General features: G+C 47.9%; 1 protein-coding gene across 5 annotated transcripts in view; it reads left to right on the top strand.

Annotated features, from left to right (window-relative positions):
• The window catches only part of Dennd2b (DENN domain containing 2B), a 154,456-nt gene that overhangs the window by 132,078 nt on the left and 5,460 nt on the right, over window positions 1-16,918 (top strand). For 4 of the 5 annotated variants that reach the window (XM_040756604.1, XM_040756608.1, XM_040756601.1 and 1 more), the window contains 11 exons: window positions 1,851-2,066; window positions 2,942-3,038; window positions 3,942-3,986; window positions 4,965-5,149; window positions 5,954-6,063; window positions 6,290-6,359; window positions 9,559-9,636; window positions 10,139-10,279; window positions 11,606-11,754; window positions 15,827-16,004; window positions 16,234-16,275. In XM_040756604.1, coding sequence (XP_040612538.1) covers window positions 1,851-2,066; window positions 2,942-3,038; window positions 3,942-3,986; window positions 4,965-5,149; window positions 5,954-6,063; window positions 6,290-6,359; window positions 9,559-9,636; window positions 10,139-10,279; window positions 11,606-11,754; window positions 15,827-16,004; window positions 16,234-16,275 — 1,311 coding nt within the window. The remainder of the gene's footprint in view (window positions 1-1,850; window positions 2,067-2,941; window positions 3,039-3,941; window positions 3,987-4,964; window positions 5,150-5,953; window positions 6,064-6,289; window positions 6,360-9,558; window positions 9,637-10,138; window positions 10,280-11,605; window positions 11,755-15,826; window positions 16,005-16,233; window positions 16,276-16,918) is intronic. The other variant, XM_040756616.1, reaches the window with a different exon arrangement.

Here is a 16,918-nt window from a genome sequence, read left to right on the forward strand (position 1 = left end):
CCCTGGATGTGTATACCCACATTCAAACAAGTATACGCGCACACATACACACACACTCATGCATGCACGTGCACTTTCAAAACAAAAAAGGTCTGGAGAGCAGTTAAGAGCACTTAGTATTGCTGGTCAGTGGTGATGCATACCTTTAATCCCAGCACTTGTGAGGCAGAAACAGGTGGTTATCTATGAGTTCAAGGTCAGCCTGGCCTACAGGGAGAGTTCCAGAACAGCCAGGGCTACACAAAGAAACTCTGTCTCAAAAAACAAACAAGCAAGCAAGCAAGCCAGCAAATGAAAATTACTATTCTTGTAGAGAACCCAGGTTTAGTTCTCAGCACCCACATGGCAGCTCACAATCATCTGTAATTCCAGCTCCAGGGGATTTAATGTCCTCTTCTGACCTCCGCAGATACCAGACACACATGTGGTACACATACATGCATGCAGGTAAAGCATTCGTGCATATAAAATAAGTAACTCTTAAAAATAGCAACAACAAGGCAGAGGCAGGCAAATCTCTGTGAGTTCAAGACCAGCCTGGTCTACAAGAGCTATTTCCAGGACAGCCTCCAAAGCCACAGAGAAACCCTGTCTCAAAAAAACAAAAAAACAAAAAAACAAAAAAAAAAAACAATAAAGATGTGTTTGAGGAGTGGAGTGAAGGCAGGGAGAAGGAAGCTGAGAGGTCCAAAGACGCTCTTAGACACGCTTATTCTGGTCTTGCCCAGAGTGCCAGGAAGCGGGAAAGTTAGGAGGGTAGAGAAACAAGCTGTCTCTGACCTACCCAAGTAACTGTTTAATTGGACAAATAAAAGGACCTGGATATTTTATAATGTTGGGCAAAAAAATACATAATTTTTTGGCTTTGAAATTATGTGGCAGTTTTGATAAAGCATTTATCCTTTTGATGTACTTTGCTCAAATAGGCTTCCATTGGATTTGTATTGCTAGCCTGATTGGCTTGGAAAAGATATTAACTGTGGAAAGGAAGGTCTTGTTGAAAAATGAGGAGAATCCTCAGGAAGTGCCTGCTTGCCTGGAAGTCCCACTATCAGTTCCCCAGCTAGGTGTTCCCTATTGAAGAATGTCAGCTGTTGACTAAACAGGCCAAAGAACGAAGTAGCCCAGGGTGGCATGGTGTGACAGAGCCACTTGAATGTGAGGTCTGCATTACTCAACTTTGGTAGCCACTGCCCAAGAGCCTGTTCTCTAGAAGAAATAAGCATGACCTGGCTGCTAGGATCACATAGCAGAGCAGGCTAGCAGGTAGGCTATGACCTCTTCCAGCAAAAGGATTTAGGACTGAGGAGGTAGGAAGACTGGTTCCCTTTCCACAGTCTTTGTCTCAAAGCTCAGAAAATGCCTGGAGAATTTCTGCTTTGTCTCCTCTTTCTATTTAATAGATGATCTCAAAAAACCCTTGCTTTATTTTTGGGGGTGGGGGTGTTTCGAGACAGGGTTTCTCTGTGTAGCTTTGGAGCCTATCCTGGCACTCACTCTGTAGACCAGGCTGGCCTCGAACTCAACAGAGATCTGCTTGCCTCTGCCTCTGCCGAGTGCTGGGATTAAAGGTGTGTGCTACCACTGCCCATCAGCTCTTGCTTTATTCTTTTCTGTCAGAAATAGTGAAACTTTCTTTGAGAAAGCAAGTATTTAATCTAGCCCTTAACCTGGCCAGTGAACAGCTAAGGTCTTAAAAGAGGAAAACCTATTATATTGGATTTCCATCATGGAACTGATGAGGGCTGAGGATGCAAGCCTTTTAGCTTCTGTCTCCAGATACCAGCAGATGGATACTGACAAGACATTTGTGGTGAGCCCCTCTCTCATATCCTATCCCCTTATGCCAGCTGTCCCTGAAACCCAGCAGTCAGTCCCTGCGCAGTGGGAACTGGTCAGAAAGGAAGAGCCATCGTTTGCCACGATTACCCAAGAGGCATAGCCATGATGACATGATGCTGCTGGCTCAGCTGAGCCTGCCATCTTCACCCTCCAGCCTCAATGAGGACAGCCTCAGCACCACAAGTGAGCTGCTGTCCAGCCGCAGGGCCCGGCGCATTCCCAAGGTATCCTTCCCACTTTGAGCCCAAGGCAGGTGGGTGGGCAGGCAACCAGCTCTGCTCTGCCTTCCTTCCTTCCTTCTCTAATCTAGGCTGCTTCCTCCATTCCCTTTGAATAGACTGAAGCCCCCACCCCTTTCTCCTGGTCCCTTGCCTTATCAATAAGATTGCGCTAACTGCTTCTTAGTACTCAGTTATTAGGGGGAGGGGAAAGACTAGCTGAGACTCCATTATCAAGTGTCATAAATGAATTTGGGTTCTTGTATACATAAACATCTTTGGGCTTTCACGGACCTAAAGAATCAGACCGGCTCTTCCTATGTCTTAAAATCAAAGAGCTTTCAGCAATGATTTGCACATGTGTTCATGTGGCCAGTCCTCAGTCCAGAGCAGCAGGATTTAGCTAAATGATATTTTTAGCTTTCAAACAATGCTTGGGTATATTGAGAATTTAGCTTTTTCCTGTCGGGCCCCAGGTTATATCCCAGAGAGGAAAGGCTAGAATCCTTGTTCCTGTTATTATATCTGAGAAGCTCTTTGTCTCAGTTGGTTCGATGACTCTTGGGACCCAGGAGCTCCCATCCTGTCTAGTTTGATCACAGTTCCTTCCTTTGGGAAGCTAAGTTTAGTGTCCTTGTCTTGGGGTAGGAGCCCACTCCTGGGCCACAGATAGATGGAGAACTACCAAGCATGGCTGGTAAGCCTCCACTGGGGTCATTTCAGTAGGAAGACCAGTGCTGGGCCCAGCTGGACCAGTGCCTAAAGCTCTTACACACCTGTAAGGGAAAGAATGGGCTCATAGTTCGTCTTCATGGAAGTAGGGGCAGTTAGTGTTAGAGTTACCTCACCTTCCCTGCTTTTTGTTTTTGTTTTTAAACCAGCTTGTCCAAAGGATTAACTCTATCTATAATGCCAAAAGAGGAAAGAAGAGATTAAAAAAGCTGTCTATGTCCAGTCTTGAGACAGCATCGTTGAGAGGTAGGCATTGATGTCTAAGCTGGGTAACCTTTGGGGGGTCTATGAACATCCGGATTAGGTTGAGATGTGGGTTGATTTCAGTTTACCTCACATGGACTAGTAATGGGATCCTTCTACCTTCTAGAAGGGTAGAGCCCTTTCAGAAATGTCTCCATAAGTGGGAGGGCCCAAGAGGAAATTAGCTCTGGGATGGTTTCCTTCAGGCTTTGGGCTGTGAGGCCCTGAGTTAGGACATATGGGAATCTGCTTTGGGCAAAAGGAAAAGACCAGACTTACTGGGGACTGCCGTCTGTTTTCCATTTCAAATCTTGGGCTGTCTGAGACAGGGCCTTTGTATTCCAGGTGTCTAGGCCTCTCTGCTGGCTCAATCTCCAACTCGCCCTCAACTTCACCCAGATCAGCCCTGAGTAGGTGTTTGCATATAAACTAGCATTTGAGGTCTGATCTCTGAGGTACCCTGGTCTTAGGCCACTTACCTCCTGCCCTCAGATGCCTGGTCTTTGGCCTACAGTAGCCTAGACTAGGTTTAGTCTATCCCGCATGAGAAAGTTGGGTAGCAGACAGGTCAGCAAGATAGCTCAGCAGGTAAATGCATGTGCTGCCAGGCCTGGCAACCTGTGTTTGATCCGCAAAACACACATCAGCTCCTGCAAACTGTTCTATGACTTCCACACAAACATGGTTACATGCATACACCCATAGACATTCTCTTTCTTTCTTCCCCCATACATACATACATACACACACACACACACACACACACACACACACACACACACACACACACACGATAAATTAACATAAAAAAACAACTCTTTTTACAACCCAGGAGGTGGACTCCAAAACTATTTTTTATAAGGCCAGAGGCTCAGCAAGTATGTGTGCCTGTTGTTATTTTTCCAGATGAGAACAGTGAAAGCGAGAGTGACTCTGATGACAGATTCAAAGGTAAGGCTCACACCCCTCCCCAGCCCCAGGGAATCAGTCCTTCCTTGTGCATGCATGGGCCCAGGGTCCCAGACTGGCCCTGGGGTGTGGGGAAAAGTCAACAGGAAAGCCAGCTAACAGACCCTCAGAGAGGAGGCTGTAGAGAAATTCTTCAAGCTCAGCCCCTCAGTGTTAAATCCAAATGTTGGTCTCATTGCCAAATTTAGAGCAGTTGGCTTTATTCATTCTTCCCAAGTCATTGTCCATGGAGACTGGCTACCACATTTTCTTGGAAAATATTATAAATCTGGAGGGCCAGGTGTGGGTTCAGATTATAGTCAACTAACTCTTTTGGTTGCAACAGTTGCACATAAACTGAGAGTATTGTCCTCTGGCAGCCTTAAGAGCACTTGTCTCTCCTGGTGGCTAGAGAGGAGACTGAAAAGGTCTACCTCTCTGAATAGGTTTCCGGATCTTGAGTATTGCAGATAACTTGGCACAGCTCTGTTTTCTCTACTGGGAAACCCTGCGTAGATCCTCCTTAGATAAGTAAAGTGTGTAGGAGCTTGCTCCCTCCTTGAGGCCTTCACTGGTACCCAGACAAGCTGACTTTGGACTTTCAAGTTAGAGACAAAAGGCCCAGGTATAAGGACTCCAATTAAGGGTTCAGTGTTTAGAGCCACAGCTCATACCTTCTGTGTTAACAGGAACTGCAGGTATCTTCTAGTGTACATCCCAAGGTGACCTGGCTTAGACAGTACTGTTAGCCCCAGCTCAGCTTCCAGGGGCTCCAGGAAGATCAGAGCACTAAATCCTTGCACTGTCATTTTGTGGGTTCAGATACCAATACTCATCTCTGACCTACCTTGGGAAAAGTCAGATAAGATTTATGCACATAGAGGTTATCCAGAGATGGAGCCCTGCGTCAGGTGGAGGGGGCTGATGGGAGGTCTTCGAGGGGCCAGCCTGCTTGTCTCCTAATGTGAGACCTGCCCCCAGCCCACACACAGCGCTTGGTCCACATCCAGTCGATGTTGAAGCGTGCACCCAGCTATCGAACGCTAGAGCTGGAGCTTCTTGAATGGCAGGAACGGGAGCTCTTTGAGTATTTTGTGGTTGTGTCCCTCAAGAAGAAGCCATCTCGGAACACCTACCTCCCTGAAGTCTCCTACCAGTTTCCCAAGGTGAGCATGCCTGCTTGCCTGCCCTGCACTCTTCTACTTGTTGGACCATCTGGGAAAAGAAAATACTCTTCCTTCTTAGCTCCCCCAGGCACCATACCACCCCCAAAGCCTCACAGCTAAGAGAGAAGACAGGGCTTTTGGTGCTGGGGGCATTATTTACTCACAGCTCCTCTTACCACCTTGCAGAACTCCAAGAAAGCATCCCCAGATGTCCCTCCTGTCACTCTCTAGCTTTTCTTCTCTCAGCCACTCTTAATAGATAATTCACCCATTCAGGTTTACAATGCAGCATCCTTTAATGTATTCTCAGAGTTGCACACTACACTCACTTTTAGAACACTTTATCTCCTAAAGAACTACCCTACTCACTAGCAGGCAATCCCTGCTCTCTCCTGTATCTTCCACCCCTCTACTCAATAGCCAGTCTGGCCTCCCTGTGAGTCACAGGTCTCCCTCTGCTCTCGTCTGTCTGTAGTGGTCCTTCTCTGCTCTTTACCTGGCTGCTGGCTCCTTCATACTTGGCAACAGCAGACGTGCCTGCCCTCTCTGAGGTCTCTTCAGAAGCCTGGTGCAGCTCCCCTCTCGCACACTTCTCTCTCACTTTGCGTGTCTCGTTTGAGGCACCCTCTGAAGTGTTTGTTATCTCACCCTCCTGGCCAGAATGTGCAAGTTCAGGCATGAATCGTGTCCATTTTGTTTGCATTGGTAGCCCCAGAACACAGGAAGAAATGCTTCTCAGCCCCTCCACCCTCAGGTCCTTGTCTTCTCTTGGGTTATATCTCCCCATCTCCATCTTCCCTGCAGCTGGACCGACCCACCAAGCAGATGCGGGAGGCAGAAGAAAGGCTCAAAGCTATTCCCCAGTTTTGCTTTCCAGATGCCAAGGACTGGCTCCCTGTGTCAGAATATAGCAGGTGAGGCCTGGCCTGGTCTAGCTATAGGAGGGAAGAGGGCATAGACTCATTTTTCCTCATAATGGTAGACAACTGAATGGGGCTTGTCCTGGACTCAACCTGCTTTCTTAAAGTAACCTGAGTCTTTATCCTGCACCTGAGATGACAGTCCTTATTTTGGGAGCTGTGTCCTGAGCCCTCTTCATAACTTCTTTGATGCCAGATCTTTCCCGCTTTCCTGTTTCAGTGAGACCTTTTCTTTCATGCTGACTGGGGAAGATGGCAGCAGACGCTTTGGCTATTGTAGACGCTTACTGGTGAGTAAGACCATTCAGTCCTCAGAGGTTGGTGGGCAGGGGAGGGCCAGAGCATTTGTGTATCTCTATTTACCTTTCTGCAGCATTATCCTATGTGAAAGCCTGTGATCTGCTGAATGCCCTGGTACATGTACTTGTGCAGTTGAGGAACTCCTGGAATAGCTGAGTTCAGAGTAGCCTATCCAATTGGACCCTGGGATCCGAGATTGTATGCAATAACAGAAGGGATGCATCACCTTCTGCTTGGTTGTTATATTGTTTTAGCTTTCTGGACTCCCCCAGCCCCTTGGATTGTCAGCTTAGATTGCTGACCTCTAGTTATGATTATGTCAACATACATAAAGTCTCTCCCTACACCACAGTTTTGTTTGTTTATCTAAATAGGTGAAGCACATCCTTATTCACATAACACCTGGCCAACATAATACTGGGAGGAACCCTATCCATGGTCTGGTAGGGCTGCAGTCTGCGCAGGGGAAGAAATGCAAACTCCTCTGGGATTCTTGGAGAGATACTTTGAATTTAGGGAAAGACATTGGGTTTTGAAAACAGAAACTTTTTTTTCTTTGTTTTTTTTTTCTTTTTGTTTTTCTAAATAGAGTTTCTTTGTGTAGCCTTGACTGTCCTTGACTAGAACTCGCTCTGTAGACAGGCTGGCCTCATAACTCATAGAGATTTGCCTGCCTCTGCCTCCTGAGTACTAAAGTGTATCACCACTGCTTGGCTGAAAATAAAACCACATCATCCCCTCTCCCCGCCAAAGCAATCTCTGTTTCTGTCATTCCAGGGAAAGGGATTGTGGTAGAGCCACAGAGAACCAGAGGGAGAACAAACCCCAGGCCTGTCTTCCATTTCATTCTCTTCAAAGGTCATTCATTGGGTTGTTGACAATGGTCTTCAGTTTCCACACATTAGTAGGAGAAGGCCTTGTCAAACACCAGTCTAGGGATGGATGAGTGAGATCCTAGACAGGAGTCTTGTAATAGAAAGAGTCTTGAAAGAATTTTTCTGGACCATCCATCCATCCATCCACCCATCCATCCATCCATCCATCCATCCATCCATCCATCCATCCATCCATCCATCCGCATTCATCATATAACTGTTGAAGGTCAGGCCATATGCTAGAAGCATATAAACAAAAGTTCAGCACATATCCTACCCTCAGTGTACAAGTAGCTAGTCTAGCAGAGGAGGCCAACTTTTAGCATTTAAAAGAAGGGCTATGAAAGTAAAATTTTGCTTAGGCTCTGTCATTTTTCAAGAGAGATGCTTCACTGGATTTGTGTCTCTACTTTTAAAATCTGCATGATAGCCTGTGGAGTATTATCATCTTTGACCTGTAGACTAAGAAATTGAAACTCCAAGGTGGAATGACTTGCCCAAGGTCACACAGCAGTGAGGTAAGAGCCAGAACTGACTCTCAAGTCCTTTATCACCAGTCTGGCATTCTTAGATTTTTCCACCCCCAGCCCCCGACAGAGCATGGTCTAGGAAGAAAAGGGTATTTGGACATTAAATGCCTAGTATGCTGGACTGAAGAACAGGGGAGGGGTCCAGATGCCAGGCTGGGAGCCAGACAGAGGCCAGCATGTGCCTGGGTCCCCGAGGCCCAAGGAGGAACGTTTCAAAGGCTGCCTTTGCCAGCACATGGATGGAACAGAGCTGTGCTCTTTTGCAGCAGGCCTGCTGCCCCCAGGGAAGAGCATGTTTGTCCTGGCGCACTCAGAGAGGGCCTGGGCTGGGTTCCTGCCAAGGGGGCTGGCACTGGCTCGGCATTCCTGCAGATTGGACACAATGATTCTAACCCAAATCCCACATACTTGATTTAATCACTTGGGGCTTTAGGGGAGGTGGGGAGTCGGGGAGGGAAAGAGAGAGGAGTAAGTTTCAAACCTAATATGGACAAAAACAGATTCTGCCTTCTCTTTAGATCTGTGACTGTGGCCAGCAGGTTTGGAGACTGAAATAGCCCCATCTGCATTTGCTTAGCAGCCTGCATGAGGGGCCAGCACCTGCTGCTCTGCTCCCTCCCCACTAGGCTTTGCCAGGCACTCCAGGCCTCTGAACCCAGAGGCAGCCATGGGGTCTGCCAGCTCCTTGCTGGAGAATGGACTCACCCTAGTCTACTTGTGGGACTCTAACCCTGGGGCACTCACAGTATATGTCTCTTTCTTCAACTACACACCTGTTAAATCCCCCTTTTTTGTTCTCTTTCACTTCATAGCATACCTCTCTCCTGTGTCTCTGTGTTCCTTTTCCTCCTTCCTATCAGAAAACAACATGCTTTGGAGGTAAGACAGCAAGAAGAAAGGCAGCACAGACTCCTGGCTACAGCCTTCTGTTTCCTTGAGCCTAGGTGATGGCTTAATCTTCATGAGCTCAGCTGTAGAACTGGGTGATAACGCGGCTTCGTACTCTTTTTGTATATAGTACTAAGGCTAGGATCTGCTATCGGAAGCATTTAATAAAGAGTCATTCCCTTCTCTTGTCTATTTTCATTTTGCCTTCCTTGGCACAAATCAAGGGGAGGAAAGGGGTATTTTGCAGAGTATCCCTCATGATGGTGGGAAGGGGAGAGATAAGGTCACATGTCTTGTTCCTAAGCATGTCCATATGTCCTTCTTGGAGGCTGGAGAAATGGCTCTGTGGTTAAGAGCACTTGTTGCTCTTGCAGAGGATCAGGTTTGAGTCCCAGCACTTTCCTGGTGGATCACAGCCATCTGGAACCCCTGTTCCAGGGGATCCAGTGCCTACTTTTGTCTTTCATTAGCACCAGGCACACATGTGGTACATATGTAAACACTCGGGCAAAACACATAAAATAAACTAAATAAATCAAAAAAATTAAATTTTAAAAAATGCCACAAGTCCTTCTTAATATCACATCCTTTGGGGTGGCATCCTTAGGAATGTAAATGCACAAATTGCCCTGTAACTCGGCTGTGCTGCTGCATCCTCTGCCAGCCACTGTCTGTGTTTCCCTGGGATAAAGGATGGAGCTACCTGGAGCTTGGCAGGAGATTGGGTCTGCCCCTGGGGATGGTGACTTTTCTTTGGGGACCTGGTTGAGTTTAGAAGATGTTTGATGTCATCCTCATTAGAGGGACTGTACTTAGTGCTCAGTTCCCAAGGAAAAGAAGCCAGATGTGGTATTCATGCATTCTCTCTTTCCTTCTCTCCTACTCCTCCTCTTCAGCCAAGTGGGAAAGGGCCTCGGTTGCCAGAGGTGTACTGTGTCATCAGCCGCCTAGGCTGCTTCGGCTTGTTTTCCAAGGTAAGAGATGCTGTTTCCTCTCCATCCCCCCGTGACAGCTCTCATAGGAGGATCTGCAGCTAGCCTAGATGAGAAAATCACCTGTGTGAGATAGCGCACTACAGAGCAAGTACAGGTAGGCTCCTGGCTTACTCCCTAGATGACTGGCATTTCCCCAACTCCTATGTTGACAGTGACTGCTCTGTAGCAGCCCAGCCTGGACCATGGGCAGAGCTGGGGACCTTGGGGAAGCCAGGAGTGCCCAGCAAGCTGTTCACAGGTGCTATTTCTTTTCCCTGCTGTTCCCTTTTTGGGAACTAAAGCAGGCCCAGTGAGGGAACTGCATGATCACTGAGAGCCAAGAGAAACAGGAAGGGTACAGAGATCCTGGCAGGGCAGCTTTCCTGTCTCCAGGCTTCTGGCCCAGCTTGGTCAGGGGCCAGGCTGCCCTCTTCTCGGTCAAAGAAGTGGGGAAGGCAGTTCCCAACACTCTTTCTCTTTGGGCTGCTGGTGGTGGGCACAGGTCCTAGATGAGGTGGAACGCCGGCGTGGGATCTCAGCTGCACTGGTCTACCCCTTTATGAGAAGTCTCATGGAGTCGCCCTTTCCAGCCCCAGGGAAAACCATCAAAGTGAAGACATTCCTGCCTGGTGCTGGCAATGAGGTAGGGAATTGCTGTTGCTTTCATCGCTGATGCTGGGCTGGGTCTAAAGAAGAGTCTTTGGGAGGTATAGAACACAGTCCCCTCCTTGCTTACCTTGTCCATACCCCTAACCAGGAATAAAAACTGTGAACCCTGGAGCTTTAAGTGTTGCCCGATTCTCCTCTTCTAGGGACTTAGAGCTGACCTGGATTAACTGTACCCTATCTGTTTGTTAAATATTGATTATGAGCTTTCACAACTGGAGGTTATACCAGACCTTGGGTGTAGTCATGAAGATAAAGAGTGGCACAGCTCTGTCTCCCAGGAGTTTCTTACCTAGAAGGAAACCTGGTGTTGAATGCTTATATTTATAAATATTTAATTGTGTGTGAAAGACAGAATGGGGTCTTATGAGAATGTATAACAGTGGGTCTGCTTTAGGTTAGGGGGCAGAGAAGGCCTTCCCCCAAGAAAGTGCCATTTTACCAGGGGCTCAGAAATGCATAGAAGGTAGCCAGATGAAGTGGGAAGCAGGAGAACGGGAGAGGTGGAGGAAGATTACTGCAAGTGTGGGACAGCAGGTAAGTCAGGAAGCCTGCGTGTTACTGCTGTCCTACAGATGCAGCAACTCCTCCACCCGTCACTGCTGGGTCACTTGCAATAACCTTTGCCCCATGCCTCCAGAGAAGGGGCTTTGGGAGCTGTCATGCAGACCTTGGAGTAGTCCTTAGAGGGGAGTATACCAAGTCCTGGCTTCATAAAAACTGTCCTGTTTCCTTGCAAGATTTTTGCAATAGCCAGGCCTTTTATTTATCCTTGGTACAGGGCTTAGGGTGGTAGAGATAGGGGAAGGATGGCAGGACAGGCTTTGGAAGGAAGTCTTTGTAGCAGGAAGAGGGTGTGTGGCAACAAGGACAATAGTTGCCTCCCCAGAAATGCCTGAGGCCAGAGTTTACCCTCCCTATGGCCTAGAGAGCAGTGGTTGACTGTGGAGTCTGATGGGTGTGCTGAAGGAGCTAGGAAAGAGAGCAGGAGGCTCATGAAAATGGGGCTGTGTGACTCCCTGGTTCTCTTCTCCATGGGAACAGTTAGCTCTCCCTGCTTTCCTCAGAGCCTACATCTGGTCCCTCAACCCTGTTGGCTAGAGCCTTCCCATCCTTACACATAGCCCTCACTGTGGGAGCAGAGCTAGCGTCCAAGGGAAGGAGAAACTGGGTCTCCTGCATCTTGAGAGGGTTAGAAAGCCTTAGAAGGAGAGTGGACTGGAAGGGGAAGTAGCCAGAAGCTGTGTGAGCAGACTTGGGCTCTCACTAGCCAACTTCCTCCACTGCCTTCCCTTTCCTGCAGGTGTTAGAGCTGCGGCGGCCCATGGACTCGCGGCTGGAGCATGTGGACTTCGAGTGCCTTTTCACCTGCCTCAGTGTGCGCCAGCTTATTCGAATCTTTGCCTCCTTGCTTTTGGAACGCAGAGTCATTTTTGTAGCAGATAAGCTCAGGTAGGACCTAGAGGACAAGGAAGGGGTGGTGGCTTACCCATTAATGAATTCAGCAAGTTTTTACAAGATTTGGTGTATGCCATGCATGTGGTATTGAAGTGCTTATGTGCGCGTGCGTGAGTGTGTGTGTGTGCATGTTGAGATAAAGAAAGAAAGGTTAGCAGACCCCATGAAGAGAGAAGGGAGACTTGAGAACCCAGTTCAGGACTTGGCCTGAGGAAAGAAAGTGACACTTCTGTGCAGTAGCCATGCGAGGTAGAGGAACAGTTGTTTGAAAATGGTAAATGCAAGCAACTCCAGCCAACCTGCTGTGCAAGATGCCAAGTTTCAGGGGTGATGGATTCCAGGAAGGACTACTATGTGAGGGCTGCTAAGCTGTTCTGGAGGGACTGACTGAAGGAACCCTGAAGAAGTGGTGTCAAAATACTCCAAGGCTGGTTCCAGGGAGCTGTGGAGGAGGACAAGATGGGGCCCTGAGAGTATGGGTGGGATAGAGGTTACAGTCTATTTAGATAGGCGAGAGAGAAGGTCCAGAGACTGGAGGTATGGGGAGCTGGGCTAGCTAGGTTAGGAAGGCTAAGAGATGGATGGGTTATAAGATTTGTTTCAACAGATAGGCACTTTGAATTTTAGAGGTAGATATCTGTTTATCATAAAGAGAGGTAGAAGTAATGATCACTGGACCCGAGGCATCTAGGAAGAAAAAAAATGAGGTTTCTCAGCTGCTGAGGTGTTTTGTTGTTTTGTTTAAGAATATGTAAGGGTGAGTCTGCAGGGAGAGGACCAGGATGCTGTGTTTTAGAATATGTAGGGGTGGGTCTGCAGGGAGAGGCCTGGGATGCTATGTTTTAGAATGTGTAGGGGTGGGTCTGCAGGGAGAAGACAAGATGCTGTTGAAACCCCATCATTTATTCTGCCAAAGACTCCAACCATCAAGAAGCCACAGCAGTGGTTTCTCTAGCATGGTATTTGTTCTGTCACTTAGCCAGTAAGCTGCATGCTATGTGCTGTGCCTTCTGTCAGGTGCTAAGAGGAGGGCAGCACCAATTCTTGCTGGCTTGTCCTCTAGTAAGCACCAAATCCTTGGTGTGTTTTCTTCTGTATACACGAGGAGGTAGTTGAGAAGAGTAACTCTCTTAATTATCTGTCAGGCGATGGTGAAGGAACCCAGGCCAATGCTCAGCTAAGGAAAAGGAGAAGGAAAAACTAGAATGGCTGACTTTCTTTGGTGGTTACTGTTTGGAGACAGGATCTCAGTATGTGGCACAGGCTGGCCTTGAACTTGCAATCCTCCTTCATTCATGAGTGTTGATGTTATAAGTGGGTGCCACCATCTCTAGCTGAGCTGCCTGCTTTTCCAGAGATGGTGAGAGTTTGGAAATGAAGACTACCTCTCTCATATTCCTTTCACAGTTGTGGAGCTCTGTGTACCACAGTTTAGGTCAGTGTTTCTCAACCTGTGGGTCATAACCCCTTTGGGAATCCAATGACCCTTTCACAGGGGTCTCCTAAGATCATCAGAAAACAGATATTTACATTATGATTCATAACCATAGCAAAATTATGAAGTAGCAACAAAAATAATTTTATGGTTGGGGTCACCACATGAGGAACTGTATTAAAGGGTTGAAGCATTAGGAAGGTTGAGAACCACTGGTCTAGGTATTTCAAGGTCTATCTTGCTATTGTGAAGGGGCCCAGTCTGGCAGCTGAGACTAACTATGAGTAGCTATGGTATTCTGCCTGGCGTGCCTGGCCAGATTGGAATGGAATACATAAACCCGAGTTTTCTTTTCCAGAAGGTGTCATGCATAGACACCCACACCCACATCCCTCCTACTCCAGGCCAAACCTCTTCTTCCACCCACACCACAGCCCAGCTCCTGTAGGACTTTTGAATACAGCTATTGTCTCCTATGGTTGCAGCTGCCTCTAAGCACATTCCAGAGGGAAAATACCCCAGGGTCCTATTTTTTTTTGGTTCACTTGGCATTCAAGTTTTATCAGTCTGGGGTCTTAGAAAAAGCTGTCCTTTTCATGGGAGTCTGCCTGAGTGGAGGGGTGGGTGGGTGGCTCAGCAGTGGACCATGGACCAGAACAGCAGCGGCTCCAGCACAGCTCATGCCCCCTCCTTTTAGGTTTTTCATAAATCGGTTTGGTTTGGTTTGGTTTGGTTTGGTTGGGGGGGAGGGGTAGTGGCTGTGGCAGGGCTCTCTGTTGGTTGGCCCTAGAGGATTTACACCTTCTACCTCCCTATCCCCTGGCACATTGGAAGGGGTTGTAGAGATCAGTGTGTCCCTTGACCTGAAGCAGCCTTTTTCCAGATCTTTCCCAGATTACTTTTCTTGCTGTCCTCAGGAGAATGGCTCTCAGGGTCAGGGCACTGAAGTCTCCCAACAGTATTTTAGGTGCCCATTGGAATGATAAGTCACACAAGGACTTGGCTGATAGTTACCTGCAACTATCCAGAGTCCTTAGAGAAAGGGAGCAGGGGTTGGTTTCTGTCACAGATAGGTCCCAGTTTTTCCTCTCCATTGGGGTATTAGGTGTAAAAGTGTTAATCCATGCTATAGCACCCCATAACATCATCAGGAATGCTCTCAAACTTGGTATGATATGTAGCTCAGGCTGGTCTGAAACTCCCAGTCCTCTTCCCCCCATCTCCCAAATGCTAGTCCCAATATTCCCAAGGGACCCAAGGCTTTTCTGAATGATAGGTGAGGCCCACTGATGCAAAAGGAAAGTCAGGGTTAAAATGTGCTGGGCTCTTCACCTTTGTGTCCTCATCTGTAGTATAGTCCCTAAGGGGAAGGATTTCTTTTCTTTTCTTTTCTTTTGGGGGGGCGGGTTTCGAGACAGGGTTTCTCTGTATTGCTTTGGAGCCTGTCCTGGAACTCAGGCTGTAGACCAGGCTGGCCTGCCTCTGCTGGGATTAAAGGCATGTGCCACCACCACCTGGCAGGGAAGGTCTTATTAAATGGAGATCTTGCTGTGCTATCCAGGCATGTTTCAAATTCTTGGGTTCAAGTGATCATTGGTTATACCATAACACTCTAATAGCCCATAACACTCTAATAGCTGCTTCTTTTTTTTTTTTTTTTTTTTTTTGGTTTTTATGAGACAGGGTTTCTCTGTATTGTTTTGGAGGCTGTCGGTCCAGCCCGGCCTCGAACTCACAGAGATCCACCTGCCTCTGCCTCCTGAGTGCTGGGATTAAAGGCGTGCGCCACCACCGCCCGGCTCTAGTAGCTGCTTTTAAGGTGCTTGTTACATACAGCCTGGCTTATTTAGAAGTCCTTTGGCTTTTTTTCCTGACAGATGGGTTCTTCAGGTCAGCATGGCTCTCGCATGTACTGGCACCCCACATTAGACCTCTGCACATGCTCAATTTTGCCAGTGAACTTTAGGACTTCACCACCATGATTGTGCTCCCACTTTCCCTTTGGTCATTAAGTGTGGAGGCCTGGAGCCCCCTCCAGGACGAGAAAGGGATGACCCCAGTGAGACCTGAAAGGAAAGAAGAGCGGTACTTTCCATTTCTAAGAATGGTGCAGGCCATCACATACCTTCTGATTTCTGCACGCCCCCCTCAGTCACATCACTGTCACCAGCTATGGAAAACAAAACAGAAGGCCAGAGGGCAAGCAGTACTGGGCTAGGAAGTGTAAAACTGGTTGAGTACTGACTGACATCCATAATCAAACTGAGTGTCTTGCAGACCACAGCTGTGAAAGGCAGAGCAGACTGAGGGACTCTGCAGGGCCTTCCAGCTCCTGCACAGGGTAGCTTCGTGATAAGCTCTGATTGACTGACTCTGTTCTTCCTTGCCTGATACCCCCACTAGCTCAGTCCTGTCTATACATCTGGGGGTGAGTGTGCATGCATGTGTGTATCACACATGCACACAATACACACCTGCAGAATCATTTATGGTAGAGTCCCCCAAAAGGGCAGCACATCAAAGGATGTCCTGAGCCCCTGCAGTTTCTAACTATCCTTCCCTGAAGGTGTTGGCCCTGGGCTTAGGTGCAGGCCTGGGCTCAGGTGCCCTGTCTTTCTGTCTGTCCATCAGTACCCTGTCCAGCTGCTCTCACGCGGTGGTGGCCTTGCTCTACCCCTTCTCCTGGCAGCACACCTTCATTCCTGTCCTCCCAGCCTCCATGATTGACATTGTCTGCTGTCCCACCCCTTTCCTGGTTGGCCTGCTCTCCAGTTCCCTTCCCAAACTAAAGGAGCTACCGGTGGAAGAGGTAGGCCACCTGGGAAACCAGCTGTGGGCTGGGGGAGGGAAAGAGAAAGGGTGTTAGGATCTTCTTACCTCAGTTCTCTGGTCTCCATTCTCTGTCCTTTCTTGTGGGAGGGTTACCTCTTGCTGATTCTTTCCTGTCATCTGTCCCTGGGAACTTGGGAGGTCTAGAGGCCTGGCAAAGGGCATTTGAAGACTCAGTCCCCAGTTGACTGCCTCTGATTCTTTCCCAGGCATTGATGGTGAACCTGGGATCTGACCGATTCATCCGACAGGTAAGAGCAGCATGATGCAGAACCTCGATCAGTCCTAGTGCAGGCACACAGGCACCAACCAACCTGCTTTGTGAGCTATGGATTTCAAACTCACAGAATAGACAGGGGTGATTGGGAGAACCCTTAACCTCAGTTGGGATCTGCCTTTCTAGTTTTTGTTGTTGGTTTTTCTTGGATACTATCTCACTGTGCAGCTCTGGCTGGCCTGGAATTGGTAATGGATCTCCTCTTGGGTGCAGGGATTACAGGCATGTATCATCACAGCAGTTTTTCTGGGTAGCAGTGTGCAAAGAATCACACCTGAAAGCTTAAGACTCACCTCTGGGCTTTGTGGGTCATGTGGCCTTTTTTTTTTCTTTTGAGATAGGGTCTCAATGTGTTTGAGCGCATGCTCTAGAAGTAGAAAACAGACATCCAGATTTCTCTGAGACAGTGCTTTTATCAGATATCACTTCTAGAGATATTCTGGGGATTATAAACACCACTGAAATGTGCTTTGTAATATAAAGGCTTACAATCATAGTCTGCTGCAAAAGCTTTGTTAGTCATAGAATCTTCTTTGCTTTCCACAAAGGAGTGTAGCCAAAGTTTCTGTTCTGCCTGGTCCCACAGCCACTTTGCCTCAAATAAACACACAGAAGCT

The sequence above is a fragment of the Mesocricetus auratus genome, unplaced genomic scaffold (genome assembly GCF_017639785.1).
Source record: "Mesocricetus auratus isolate SY011 unplaced genomic scaffold, BCM_Maur_2.0 Super-Scaffold_4256, whole genome shotgun sequence".
NCBI lineage: Eukaryota > Metazoa > Chordata > Mammalia > Rodentia > Cricetidae > Mesocricetus > Mesocricetus auratus.